We start from the raw sequence: 14,734 nt of genomic DNA, 5'->3' as shown, positions 1-14,734 counted from the left end.
GTCAACATGGTAGGTCACCAGAGGTCAACATGGTAGGTCAGTAGAGGTCAGCAGAGGTCAACATCATAGGGCAGCGGAGGTCACCGGAGGTCAGTGACGGTCAGTAGAGGTCAAAAGAGGGGACCGTAGGTCACCTGAGGTCAGGAGAGGTCAATATAAGTCATCGCAGGTCAACAGAGGTCATCGGAGGTCACCAACCGTCAACACCAATCATCAGTGGGTGAGTGGGTGGGTGGGTGAGTGAGTGAGTGGGTGAGTGGGTGAGTGAGTGAGTGGGTGAGTGGGTGAGTGGGTGAGTGAGTGGGTGAGTGGGTGAGTGGGTGGGTGAATGAGTGAGTGAGTGGGTGGGTGAGTGGGTGGGTGGGTGAGTGGGTGGGTGAGTGGGTGAGTAGGTGAGTGAGTGGGTGAGTGGGTGAGTGAGTGGGTGAGTGGGTGAGTGAGTGGGTGAGTGGGTGGGTGGGTGAGTGGGTGAGTGGGTGGGTGGGTGGGTGAGTGAGTGAGTGAGTGGGTGAGTGGGTGAGTGGGTGAGTGAGTGGGTGAGTGGGTGAGTGGGTGAGTGGGTGAATGAGTGAGTGAGTGGGAGAGTGCGTGAGTGTGTGAGTGAGTGAGTGAGTGGGTGGGTGAGTGGGTGAGTGGGTGAGTGAGGGAGTGGTGAGGAATTGGTGAGTGAGTGAGTGGGTGAGTGGGTGAGCGAGTGGGTGGGTGGGTGAGTCAGTGGGTGAGTGAGTGGGTGGGTGAGTGAGTGAGTGAGTGGCTGGGTGAGTGAATGAGTGAATGAGTGGGTGAGTGAGTGGGTGAGTGAGTGGGTGGGTGAGTGAGTGAGTGGGTGAGTGAGTGGGTGGGTGAGTGAGTGGGTGGGTGGGTGAGTGGGTGAGTGAGGGAGTGGTGAGGAATTGGTGAGTGAGTGAATGAGTGGGTGAGCGAGTGGGTGGGTGGGTGAGTCAGTGGGTGAGTGAGTGGGTGGGTGAGTGAGTGAGTGAGTGGCTGGGTGAGTGAATGAGTGGGTGAGTGAGTGGGTGAGTGAGTGGGTGGGTGAGTGAGTGAGTGGGTGAGTGAGTGGGTGGGTGAGTGAGTGGGTGGGTGAGTGAGTGGGTGGGTGGGTGAGTGAGTGTGTGAGTGAGTGAGTGCGTGAGTGAGTGAGTGGGTGAGTGGGTGGGTGATTGAGTGAGTGAGTGGTGAGGAATTGGTGAGCACCGTACCCCGATATGGAGCCATCTGAGCCACCGTATGGAGGGGGCGGTTCTGTGGGTAGGGGCGGGGCTGTGGCGAGGGGCGGGCCTGTGGGGAGGGGCGGGGCTGTGGGGAGGGGCGAGGGGGGGCCAAGGGGGAGGGGCCCCCCCTGGCCGCCGCTGGGGTCTGAGCCCAAATCCACGCCGGGGGGGGCTGGGGGGGAGGCGGGGGGGGGTGGGGGGGGTGGGGGGGGGTGGGGGGTGGGGGAGGGGGGGAGGGGGTGGGGGGAGGGGGGTGGGGAGGGGGGGATGGAGTTTTTATTTGGAACCTCCACCCACTCACCCACTCACTCACCCACTCACCCACTCACTCACTCACCCACTCACTCACCCATTCACTCACCCCCTCATTCACCCAATCACCCACTCACCCACTCACTCACCCACTCACCCACCCACTCACCCACTCACCCACTCACTCACCCACTCACCCACCCACTCACCCACTCACCCACTCACTCACCCACTCACCCACCCACTCACCCACCCACTCACCCACTCACCCACTCACTCACCCACTCACCCACCCACTCACCCACTCACCCACTCACTCACTCACCCACTCACTCACCCACTCACCCACTCACTCACTCACTCACCCATTCACTCACCCATTCACTCACCCCTCATTCACCCACTCACCCACTCACCCCCACCCACTCACCCACCCACTCACCCACTCACCCACTCACTCACCCACTCACCCACCCACTCACCCACTCACCACTCACTCACCCACTCACTCACCCACCCACTCACCCACTCACCCACTCACTCACCCACTCACCCACTCACTCACTCACCCACCCATTCACTCACCCCCTCATTCACCCACTCACCCACTCACCCACTCACCCACCCACTCACCCACTCACCCACTCACTCACCCACTCACTCACCCACTCACCCACTCACTCACTCACTCACTCACTCACCCACTCACTCACTCACCCACTCACTCACCCATTCACTCACCCCCTCATTCACCCACTCACCCACTCACTCACCCACTCACCCACCCACTCACCCACTCACCCATTCACTCACCCACTCACTCACCCACTCACCCACTCACTCACTCACTCACCCATTCACTCACCCCCTCATTCACCCACTCACCCACTCACCCACTCACCCACCCACTCACCCACTCACCCACTCACCCACTTATCCACTCACCCACTCACCCACCCACTTACCCACCCACCCACCCACTCACCCACTCACCCACTCACTTACTCACCCACTCACTCACCCACTCACCCACCCACTCACCCACTCACTCACTCACTCACCCACCCACTCACTTACCCACTCACTCACCCACTCACTCACCCACTCACCCACTCACTCACTCACCCACTCACCCACCCACCCACCTACTCACCCACCTACTCACCCACTCACTCACCCACTCACCCACCCACTTACCCACTCACCCACCCACTCACCACTCACCCACTCACCCACCCACTCACCCACTCACCCACTCACTCACTCACCCACTCACTCACCCACTCAATCACCCACTCACTCACCCACTCACCCACCCACTTACCCACTCACTCAACCACTCACCCACTCACTCACTCACCCACTCACCCACTCACTCACCCACTCACCCACCCACTCACCCACTCACTCACTCACTCACCCACCCACTCACTTACCCACTCACTCACCCACTCACTCACTCACCCACCCACTCACCCACTCACTCACCCACTCACCCACCCACCGACCCACCCACTCACCCACCCACTCACCCACTCACTCACCCACCCACCCACCCACTCACCCACCCACTCACTCACCCACTCACCCACCCACTTACCCATGACTCCTCTCACGTTAGACCCCATGATATGGTTGACCGATGGAAGTTTGTGGTGGTGGTGACTGCTGATGTTGTTGCTGTTGTTCATGTTGTTCATGTTGTTGATGTTGCTGCTGTAATTGGACATCTTGTTGAGACTGGGAGAGCTGTATCCTGGCAGGGAGCTGTGGACGCACGACGCATAACGGCCCACCACAAACAGCACGAAGTTCTGAGTCATTTGATCTGATGCTGGTGAGTGGGTGAGTGAGGGGGTGAGTGGGTGGGTGAGTGGGGGAGTGAGTGAGTGGGTGGGCGAGTGAGTGAGTGGGTGAGTGAGTGAGTGGGTGAGTGGGTGAGTGGGTGGGTGAGTGAGTGAGTGAGTGGGTGAGTGAGTGAGTGAGTGGGTGAGTGAGTGAGGGGGTGAGTGAGTGAGTGGGTGGGTGAGTGAGTGAGTGGGTGAGTGAGTGGGTGAGTGGGTGAGTGGGTGGGTGAGTGAGTGGGTGGGTGGGTGAGTGAGTGAGTGGGTGAGTGGGTGAGTGAGTGAGTGGGTGGGTGGGTGAGTGGGTGAGTGGGTGAGTGATTGGGTGAGTGAGTGAGTGAGTGGGTGAGTGAGTGGGTGGGTGAGTAAGTGAGTGGGTGAGTGAGTGAGTGGGTGAGTGGGTGGGTGAGTGGATGAGTGAGTGGGTGAGTGAGTGAGTGAGGTGAGTGAGTGATGGTGAGTGAGTGAGTGAGTGAGTGAGTGAGTGAGTGAGTGGGTGAGTGAGTGAGTGGGCGAGTGAGTGAGTGGGTGAGTGAGTGAGTGGATGGGTGAGTGAGTGAGTTGCTGAGTGAGTGAGTGTCTGGGTGAGAGAGTGAGTGAGTGAGTGGGTGAGTGGGTGAGTGAGTGAGTGGGTGAGTGGCTGGGTGAGTGAGTGAGTGGGTGAGTGAGTGAGTGAGTGGAGTGGGTGAGTAAGTGAGTGAGTGGTGGAGTGAGTGAGTGGTGGAGTGAGTGAGTAAGTGATTGAGTGAGTGGCTGAGTGGGTGGCTGTGTGGGTGAGTGAGTTGGTGAGTGAGTTGGTGAGTGAGTTGGTGAGCGAGTGGGTGAGCGAGTGGGTGAGCGAGTGGGTGAGTGGCTGAGTGGGTGGGTGAGTGAGTTGGGTGAGCGAGTGAGCGAGTAGGTGAGCGAGTGGCTGACTGAGTGAGTGAGTGGCTGGGTGAGCGAGCGGGTGAGCGAGTTGGTGAGCGAGTGGGTGAGTGGCTGAGTGGTTGAGTGGCTGACTGAGTGAGTGAGTGGCTGAGTGAGTGGCTGACTGAGTGAGTGTGTGGCTGTGTGGGTGAGTGGCTGGGTGAGTGAGTTGGTGAGTGAGTGAGTGTGTGGCTGTGTGGGTGAGTGAGTTGGTGAGTGAGTGGCTGTGTGAGTGAGTGAGTTGGTGAGTGAGTGGCTGTGTGAGTGAGTGAGTTGGTGAGTGAGTTGGTGAGTGAGTTGGTGAGTGAGTTGGTGAGTGAGTGAGTGGCTGAGTGAGTGGCTGAGTGGCTGAGTGAGTGAGTGAGTTGGTGAGTGAGTTGGTGAGTGAGTTGGTGAGTGGCTGAGTGGCTGAGTGAGTGAGTGAGTTGGCGAGCGAGTGGGTGAGTGGGTGAGTGAGTGGGTGAGTGAGTTGGTGAGCGAGTGGGTGAGTGGCTGGGTGAGTGAGTGGCTGAGTGAGTGAGTGGCTGAGTGAGTGAGTGGGTGAGTGAGTGGGTGAGTGAGTGGGTGAGTGAGTGGGTGAGCGAGTGGGTGAACAAGTGGGTGAGCGAGTTGGTGAGTGAGTTGGTGAGTGAGTGAGTGGCTGAGTGAGTGGCTGAGCGGCTGAGTGAGTGAGTGAGTTGGTTAGTGAGTTGGTGAGCGAGTTGGTGAGTGAGTTGGTGAGCGGGTTGGTGAGTGAGTTGGTGAGTGAGTGAGTGTGTGGCTGTGTGGGTGAGTGAGTTGGTGAGTGAGTGGCTGAGTGAGTGTGTGGCTGTGTGGGTGAGTGAGTTGGTGAGTGAGTGGCTGAGTGAGTGTGTGGCTGTGTGGGTGAGTGAGTTGGTGAGTGAGTTGGTGAGTGAGTTGGTGAGTGAGTTGGTGAGTGAGTTGGTGAGTGAGTGAGTGGCTGAGTGAGTGGCTGAGTGGCTGTGTGAGTGAGTGAGTTGGTGAGCGGGTTGGTGAGTGAGTTGGTGAGCGAGTTGGTGAGTGAGTTGGTGAGTGAGTTGGTGAGTGAGTTGGTGAGTGAGTTGGTGAGTGAGTGAGTGGGTGTGTGGCTGTGTGGGTGAGTGAGTGGGTGAGCGAGTGGCTGAGTGAGTGGCTGTGTGGGTGAGTGAGTTGGTGAGTGAGTTGGTGAGTGAGTTGGTGAGTGAGTTGGTGAGCGAGTTGGTGAGCAGCGTGCCTGCGGTGAGCGAGCTGCTCCTGCCGCTGCCTGTAGGTCTCCGCCAGGTGGTGAGGGATGAGGCGAGCGAGCTCCAAGCCTTCCTTCACTTTCATCAGCAGCTCGTAGTGCTCACGACCTCGGATCTGAGGGGCACAGACACTCAGTCAGTCACTCAGTTAGTCAGTCACTCAGTCAGTCAGTTACTCAGTCAGTCAGTTACTCAGTCAGTCAGTCAGTCACTCAGTCAGTCAGTCACTCAGTCAGTCACTCAGTCAGTCACTCAGTCAGTCAGTCAGTCACTCAGTCAGTCACTCAGTCAGTCACTCAGTCAGTCAGTCACTCAGTCAGTCACTCAGTCAGTCACTCAGTCAGTCAGTCAGTTAGTCAGTCACTCAGTTAGTCAGTCACTCAGTCAGTCAGTCAGTCACTCAGTCAGTCAGTCACTCAGTCAGTCACTCAGTCACTCAGTCACTCAGTCAGTCAGTCAGTGACTCAGTCAGTCAGTCACTCAGTCAGTCACTCAGTTACTCAGTCAGTCACTCAGTCAGTCACTCAGTCAGTCAGTCACTCAGTCAGTCACTCAGTTAGTCAGTCAGTCACTCAGTCAGTCACTCAGTCAGTCACTCAGTCAGTCAGTCAGTCACTCAGTCAGTCACTCAGTCAGTCACTCAGTCAGTCAGTTAGTCAGTCACTCAGTCAGTCAGTCAGTCACTCAGTCAGTCAGTCACTCAGTCACTCAGTCAGTCAGTCAGTCACTCAGTCAGTGACTCAGTCAGTGAGTCACTCAGTCAGTCACTCAGTCAGTCACTCACTCAGTCAGTCACTCAGTTAGTCACTCAGTCACTCAGTCAGTCAGTCACTCAGTCACTCAGTCAGTCAGTAACTCAGTCAGTCACTCAGTTAGTCAGTCAGTCACTCAGCCAGTCACTCAGTTAGTCAGTCAGTCAGTCAGTCACTCAGTCAGTCAGTCAGTCAGACACTCAGTCAGTCAGTCAGTCACTCAGTCAGTCACTCAGTCACTCAGTCAGTCACTCAGCCAGTCACTCAGTCACTCACTCAGTCAGTCACTCAGTCAGTCAGTCACTCAGTTACTCAGTCACTCAGTCAGTCACTCAGTTAGTCAGTCAGTCAGTCACTCAGTCACTCACTCAGTCACTCAGCCAGTCACTCAGTCACTCACTCAGTCACTTAGTCAGTCAGTCACTCAGTCACACAGTCACTCAGTCAGTCACTTAGTCAGTCACTCAGTTACTCAGTCAGTCACTCAGTCACTCAGTCACTCAGTCAGTCAGTCACTCAGTCAGTCAGTCACTCAGTCAGTCAGTCAGTCACTCAGTCAGTCAGTCAGTCACTCAGTCACTCAGTCAGTCAGTCACTCAATCAGTCACTCAGTCAGTCACTCAGTCAGTCACTCAGTCACTCACTCAGTCAGTCACTCAGTCAGTCAGTCACTCAGTTACTCAGTCACTCAGTCAGTCACTCAGTTAGTCAGTCAGTCAGTCACTCAGTCACTCACTCAGTCACTCAGCCAGTCACTCAGTCACTCACTCAGTCACTTAGTCAGTCAGTCACTCAGTCACACAGTCACTCAGTCAGTCACTTAATCAGTCACTCAGTTACTCAGTCAGTCACTCAGTCACTCAGTCAGTCACTCAGTCAGTCAGTCACTCAGTCACTCAGTTAGTCACTCAGTTAGTCACTCAGTCACTCAGTCAGTCAATCAGTCACTCAGTTACTCAGTCAGTCACTCAGTCAGTCACTCAGTCAGTCACTCAGTCACTTAGTCAGTCAGTCACTCAGTCACTCACTCAGTCACTCAGTCACTCAGTCAGTCACTCAGTCAGTCACTCAGTCACTCAGTCAGTCACTCAGTCGGTCACTCAGTCACTCAGTCACTCAGTCAGTCACTCAGTCACTCAGTCAGTCACTCAGTCACTCAGTCAGTCAGTCAGTCACTCAGTCAGTCAGTCAGTCACTCAGTCACTCAGTCAGTCACTCAGTCAGTCACTCAGTCACTCAGTCAGTCAGTCAGTCACTCAGTCACTCAGTCAGTCAGTCAGTCACTCAGTCACTAAGTCAGTCACTCAGTCAGTCAATCACTCAGACACTCAGTCACTCAGTCAGTCACTCAGTCACTTAGTCAGTCACTCAGTCACTCACTCAGTCACTCAGTCAGTCACTCAGTCAGTCACTCAGTCACTCACTCAGTCACTTAGTCAGTCAGTCACTCAGTCACACAGTCACTCAGTCAGTCACTTAGTCAGTCACTCAGTTACTCAGTCAGTCACTCAGTCACTCAATCAGTCACTCAGTCAGTCACTCAGTCAGTCAGCCACTCAGTCACTCAGTTAGTCACTCAGTTAGTCACTCAGTCACTCAGTCAGTCAATCAGTCACTCAGTTACTCAGTCAGTCACGCAGTCAGTCACTCAGTCAGTCACTTAGTCACTTAGTCAGTCAGTCACTCAGTCACTCACTCAGTCACTCAGTCACTCAGTCAGTCAGTCAGTCACTCAGATACTCAGTCACTCAGTCAGTCACTCAGTCACTTAGTCAGTCACTCAGTTACTCAGTCAGGCACTCAGTCACTCAGTCAGTCACTCAGTCACTCAGTCACTCAGTCAGTCAGTCAGTCACTCAGTCACTAAGTCAGACACTCAGTCAGTCAGTCAGTCACTCAGACACTCAGTCACTCAGTCAGTCACTCAGTCACTTAGTCAGTCACTCAGTTACTCAGTCAGTCACTCAGTCACTCAGTCACTCAGTCAGTCACTCAGTCAGTCACTCAGTCACTTAGTCAGTCACTCAGTCACTCACTCAGTCACTCAGTCACTCAGTCACTCAGTCAGTCACTCAGTCATTCACTCAGTCACTCACTCAGTCACTTAGTCAGTCAGTCACTCATTCACACAGTCACTCAGTCAGTCACTTAGTCAGTCACTCAGTTACTCAGTCAGTCACTCAGTCACTCAGTTAGTCACTCAGTTACTCAGTCAGTCACTCAGTCACTCAGTTAGTCACTCAGTTAGTCACCCAGTCACTCTGTCAGTCAATCAGTCACTCAGTTACTCAGTCAGTCACTCAGTCAGTCACTCAGTCAGTCACTCAGTCACTTAGTCAGTCAGTCACTCAGTCACTCACTCAGTCACTCAGTCAGTAACTCAGTCACTCACTCAGTCAGTTAGTCAGTCAGTCACTCAGTCACTCACTCAGTCACTCAGTCACTCAGTCAGTCACTCAGTCAGTCACTCAGTCACTCAGTAACTCACACACTCAGTTAGTCACTCAGTCAGTCAGTCACTCAGTCAGTCACTCAGTCACTCAGTTAGTCACTCAGTCACTCAGTCAGTCAGTCACTCAGTCACTCAGTCAGTCAGTCAGTCACTCAGTCAGTCACTCAATCAGTCACTCAGTCACTCAGTCAGTCAGTCACTCAGTCAGTCACTCACTCATGCAGTAAGTCAGTCAGTCACTCAGTCAGTCAGTCAATCAGTCACTCAGTCAGTCAGTCAATCAGTCACTCAGTCAGTTAGTCAGTCACTCAGTCAGTCAGTCAATCGGTCACTCAGTCAGTCAGTCACACTGTCAGTCACTCAGTCACTCAGTCCCTCAGTCAGTCAGTCACTCAGTCAGTCAGTCAATCAGTCACTCAGTCAGTCAGTCACTCAGTCTCTCAGTCAGTCAATTAGTCACTCAGTCAGTCAGTCAGTCACTCAGTCACTCAGTCACTCAGTCAGTCACTCAGTCAGTCACTCAGTCACTCAGTCAATCAGTCAGTCACTCAGTCAGTCACTCAGTCAGTCACTCAGTCAGTCAGTCAGTCACTCAGTCAGTCACTCAGTCAATCAGTCAGTCACTCAGTCAGTCACTCAGTCACTCAGTCAGTCACTCAGTCACTCAGTCAGTCAGTCACTCAGTCAGTCAGTTATTCACTCAGTAGCTCAGTCAGTCACTCAATCAGTCACTCACTCAGTCAGTCACTCAGTCAGTCACTCCGTCATTCAGTCACTCAGTCAGTCACTCAGTCAGTCAATCAGTCACTCAGTCACTCAGTCAGTCAGTTAGTCACTCAGTCAGTCAGTCACTCAGTCACTCAGTCAGTCACTCAGTCACTCAGTCACTCAGTCAGTCAGTCACTCAGTCAGTCAGTGAGTCACTCAGTCAGTCACTCAGTCAATCAGTCACTCAGTCAGTCACTCAGTCACTCAGTCACTCAGTCAGTCACTAAGTCAGTCACTCAGTCACTCAGTCACTCAGACAGTCACTCAGTCACTCAGTCACTCAGTCAGTCACTCAGTCAGTCACTCAGTCACTCAGTCAGTCACTCAGTCAGTCATTCAGTCACTCAGTCAGTCACTCAGTCACTCAGTCAGTCAGTCAATCAGTCACTCAGTCAGTCACTCAGTCACTCAGTCAGTCACTCAGTCTGTCAGTCAGCCACTCAGTCAATCAGTCACTCAGTCACTCAGTCAGTCACTCACCCACCCACTCACCCACCCACTCACTCACTCGCCCACTCACTCACCCACCCACTCACTCACCCACCCACCCACTCACCCACTCACTCACTCACCCACCCACTCACTCACTCACCCACCCACTCACCCACTCACTCACTCACCCACCCACTCACCCACTCACTCACCCACTCACCCACTCACTCACCCACTCACCCACTCACTCACCCACCCACCCACTCACCCACCCACCCACTCACTCACTCACCCACTCACCCACCCACTCACTCACTCAATCACCCACCCACCCACCCACTCACCCACTCACCCACCCACTCACTCACGCACCCACTCACTCACTCACTCACCCACCCACTCACCCACCCACCCACTCACCCACTCACCCACTCACCCATTCACCCACCCACTCACTCACCCACCCACCCACCCACTCACTCACCCACTCATTCACCCACTCACTCACTCACTCACCCACTCACTCACCCACCCACTCTCTCACCCATCGACTCACTCACTCACCCGACCACTCACCCACTCACCCACTCACTCACTCACCCCCTCACTCACTCACTCACCCACTCACTCACCCACTCACCCACTCACTCACCCACTCACTCACTCACTCACCCACTCACCCACTCACTCACCCACTCACTCACTCACCCACTCACTCACCCACTCACTCACTCACCCACACATTCTCTCACCCACCCACACTCTCACCCATCGACTCACTGACTCACTCACCCACCCACCCATCCACTCACTCAAACACTCACCCACTCACTCATTCACTCACCCACTCACTCACTCACCCACCCACTCTCTCATCCACCCACCCTCCCACTCACCCACCCACTCACTCACTCACCCACTCACCCACCCACTCACCCACTCAACCACTCTCCCACCCACCCACTCACCCACTCACTCACTCACCCCCTCACTCACCCACTCACTCACCCACTCACCCACCCACCCCCTCACCCACCCACCCACCCACTCACCCACTCACTCACTCACACACTCACTCACCCACTCACCCACCCACTCACTCACCCCCTCACTCACTCACACCTCTCACTCACCCACTCACTCACTCACCCACCCACTCACTCACTCACCCACTCACCCACCCACCCATCCACTCACTCACCCACTCACCCACCCACCCACTCACTCGCCCACTCACCCACCCACCCACTCACTCACCCACTCACTCACTCACCCACCCACTCACTCACTCACCCACTCACCCACTCACTCACCCACCCACTCACCCACTCACCCACTCACTCACCCACTCACCCACTCACCCACCCACCCACCCACTCACTCACCCACCCACCCACTCACTCACTCACTCACCCACTCACCCACCCACCCACCCACTCACTCACCCACTCACTCACTCACCCACCCACCCACTCACTCACTCACCCACTCACCCACTCACCCACTCACCCACCCACCCACTCACTCACTCACCCACTCACTCACCCACCCACCCACCCACTCACCCACCCACCCACTCACCCACCCACCCACCCACTCACCCACCCACTCACTCACCCAACCACCCACTCACCCACTCACTCACCCACCCACCCACTCACCCACCCACCCACCCACTCACCCACCCACCCACTCCCTCTGTGTTGCCCTGTGAGTGATGTTGGTAGGTACTCACGGGCACATAGAAGAGATCCTCGTCACCAACTCGTCGCTTCTTGCTCGACTGAATCCCGTGAGGTCCGTGCTTGAACGGCACTACACAGACAAAGGTCCCCCAGGTAGCCTTCACACACTGCAGGGGCAAGTGCTGTGAGTAGTAGCAGCACCTACACACGGACAAAGATCCCCCAGGTAGCCTCTAGCAGGCTGTAGGGGCAAGTGCTGTCAGTAGCAGCACCTACACACAGACAAAGATCCCCCGTGTAGCCTCTAGCAGGCTGTAGGGGCAAGTGCTGTCAGTAGCAGCACCTACACACAGACAAAGATCCCCCGTGTAGCATCTAGCAGGCTGTAGGGGCAAGTGCTGTCAGCAGAACCTACACACAGACAAAGATCCCCCAGGTAGCCTCTAGCAGGCTGTAGGGTCAAGTGCTGTCAGTAGCACCTACACACAGACAAAGATCCCCCAGGTAGCCTTTAGCAGGCTGTAGGGGCAAGTGCTGTCAGTAGCAGCACCTACACACAGACAAAGATCCCCCGTGTAGCATCTAGCAGGCTGTAGGGGCAAGTGCTGTCAGTAGAACCTACACACAGACAAAGATCCCCCGTGTAGCCTCTAGCATGCTGTAGGGGCAAGTGCTGTCAGTAGCACCTACACACAGACAAAGCTGCCCTAGGTAGCCTCTAGCAGGCTGTAGGGGCAAGTGTTGTCAGTATCACCTACACACAGACAAAGATCCCCCGTGTAGCCTCTAGCAGGCTGTAGGGGCAAGTGCTGTCAGTGACACTCACACACAGACAAAGATGCCCCGTGTAGCCTCTAGCAGGCTGTAGGGGCAAGTGCTGTCAGTAGCGAGTAGCAGCGCCTATGAAGGCTACCGGCACTGTGGCACACACAGAGGGGGTGGCTACCAGCACCACCACGCCCGGCCGCCTTTGTCTCTCCTCCAGTGCTAACGATGCTGACGACACCACCACCACCACTACCACCACCACCACCGCTACACCACCACTACCACCACCACTACCACCACTACTACCACCACCACTACACCACCACTACACTACACCACCACTACCACCACCACTACACCACCACCACCACCACTACACCACCACTACCACCACCACCACTACACCACCACTACACCACAACCACCACCGCTACACCAGGTACTCATTTGAGGCTGAGTCGATCTAGGGGAGGCCCAGGACCGGTTCAGATAATCGTCACTGATAACACACAAACACAGACACACAGACACTCACACAGACACACACACACATAGACACACACACAGACACACACACACAGACACACACACACACAGACACACACCCACAGACACACACACATACACACACAGACACTCACACAGACACACACACACAGACACACACACACATACACACAGACACACACACAGAGACACACACACACATACACACACAGACACTCACACAGACACACACACAGAGACACACACACAGATACACACACACACAGACACACACACACACACAGACACAAACACAGACACACAGACACACACACAGACACACACACAGACACACACACAGACAGACACACACAGACACACACACAGACACACACACAGACACACACACAGACACACAGACACACACACACAGACACACACAGACACACACAGACACACACACAGACACACACACAGACACACACACACACAGACACACACACACAGACACACACAGACACACAGACACACACACACAGACACAACAACAACAACAACCGCCATTCGCCACTAAGTAACGGTGACGTCACCACGGTGCCCGTGCCAGGCTAGGTGCAGGAGGAGGTCACGTGGACAGACCCTGTAGGTGCCATGGGTTGTACTGCTGTGCCAGGCTAGGTGCATGGGGAGATGGTCACGTGGACAGACCCTGTAGGTGCCACCACGGGCTGCACTGCTGTGCCAGGCTAGGTGCATGAAGATGTCACGTGACAGACCCTGTAGGTGCCATGGGTTGTACTGCTGTGCCAGGCTATGTGCATGGGGAGATGGTCACGTGACAGACCCTGTAGGTGCCATGGCTTGTACTGCTGTGCCAGGCTAGGTGCACGAGGTGGAGGTCACGTGGACAGACCCTGCAGGTGCCACCACGGGCTGCACTGCTGTGCCAGGCTAGGTGCACGTACGTCTCTTCCCCGACGTTTGAGTGAGCTTGCCATCCGCAGTCTGCTGTTGCTGTTGCTGCTGCTGCATCTTGATGAAGTTTTCCTCGTCAGCCTTACGATCTCGTCCAGGGCACGCGCAGATGCGAGCCTCGAAGGACCGACGTCCCAGCACGTGGCCCCTGAGCAGGGAGGGACGCGAGGGTGAGAGGGTGGGTGGGTGAGTGAGTGGGTGGGTGGGTGAGTGAGTGGGTGAGTGAGTGGGTGAGTGGGTGGGTGAGTGAGTGGGTGGGTGAGAGGGTGGGTGGGTGAGTGGGTGGGTGAGTGGGTGGGTGAGTGGGTGGGTGAGTGAGTGGGTGAGTGAGTGAGTGGGTGGGTGGGTGAGTGAGTGAGTGGGTGAGTGAGTGAGTGGGTTAGTGGGTGAGTGGGTGAGTGGGTGGGTGGGTGGGTGAGTGAGTGGGTGAGTGGGTGAGTGAGTGAGTGAGTGGGTGGGTGAGTGAGTGAGTGGGTGGGTGGGTGAGTGGGTGAGTGAGTGAGTGAGTGGGTGAGTGGGTGGGTGAGTGAGTGGGTGAGTGAGTGAGTGGGTGGGTGAGTGAGTGGGTGGGTGGGTGGGTGAGTGAGTGGGTGGGTGAGTGGGTGAGTGAGTGAGTGGGTGGGTGAGTGAGTGAGTGGGTGAGTGAGTGAGTGGGTGGGTGAGTGAGTGAGTGGGTGGGTGAGTGAGTGAGTGGGTGGGTGGGTGAGTGAGTGGGTGGGTGGGTGAGTGAGTGAGTGAGTGGGTGGGTGAGTGAGTGGGTGGGTGAGTGGGTGAGTGAGTGTGTGGGTGGGTGAGTGAGTGTGTGGGTGGGTAAGTGGGTGAGTGAGTGAGTGGGTGGGTGGGTGAGTGAGTGAGTGGGTGAGTGAGTGGATGAGTGGGTGATTGGGTGGGTGGGTGGGTGAGTGAGTGAGTGAGTGGGTGAGTGAGTGGGTGGGTGAGTGAGTGGGTGGGTGAGTGGGTGAGTGAGTGTGTGGGTGGGT

General features: G+C 55.7%; 1 protein-coding gene across 1 annotated transcript in view; it reads right to left on the bottom strand.

The window, feature by feature from the left end:
- Positions 1-130: 130 nt before the first annotated feature.
- Positions 131-14,734, bottom strand: part of LOC116938055 (tumor protein 63-like) — a 37,434-nt gene continuing 22,830 nt past the window's right edge. Inside the window, exons 6-11 of the mRNA XM_076056453.1 lie at positions 13,745-13,902; positions 11,576-11,655; positions 5,427-5,551; positions 3,064-3,230; positions 1,200-1,383; positions 131-134 (exon numbers count right to left, since the gene is read on the bottom strand). Coding sequence (XP_075912568.1) covers positions 131-134; positions 1,200-1,383; positions 3,064-3,230; positions 5,427-5,551; positions 11,576-11,655; positions 13,745-13,902 — 718 coding nt within the window. The remainder of the gene's footprint in view (positions 135-1,199; positions 1,384-3,063; positions 3,231-5,426; positions 5,552-11,575; positions 11,656-13,744; positions 13,903-14,734) is intronic.

The sequence above is a fragment of the Petromyzon marinus genome, chromosome 75 (genome assembly GCF_048934315.1).
Source record: "Petromyzon marinus isolate PM22_M1 ecotype Great Lakes invasive population chromosome 75, UKy_Petmar_22M1.pri1.0, whole genome shotgun sequence".
NCBI lineage: Eukaryota > Metazoa > Chordata > Hyperoartia > Petromyzontiformes > Petromyzontidae > Petromyzon > Petromyzon marinus.
Note: the sequence above shows the minus strand (reverse complement) of the source record. Positions and strands in the feature narration are given on the sequence as shown.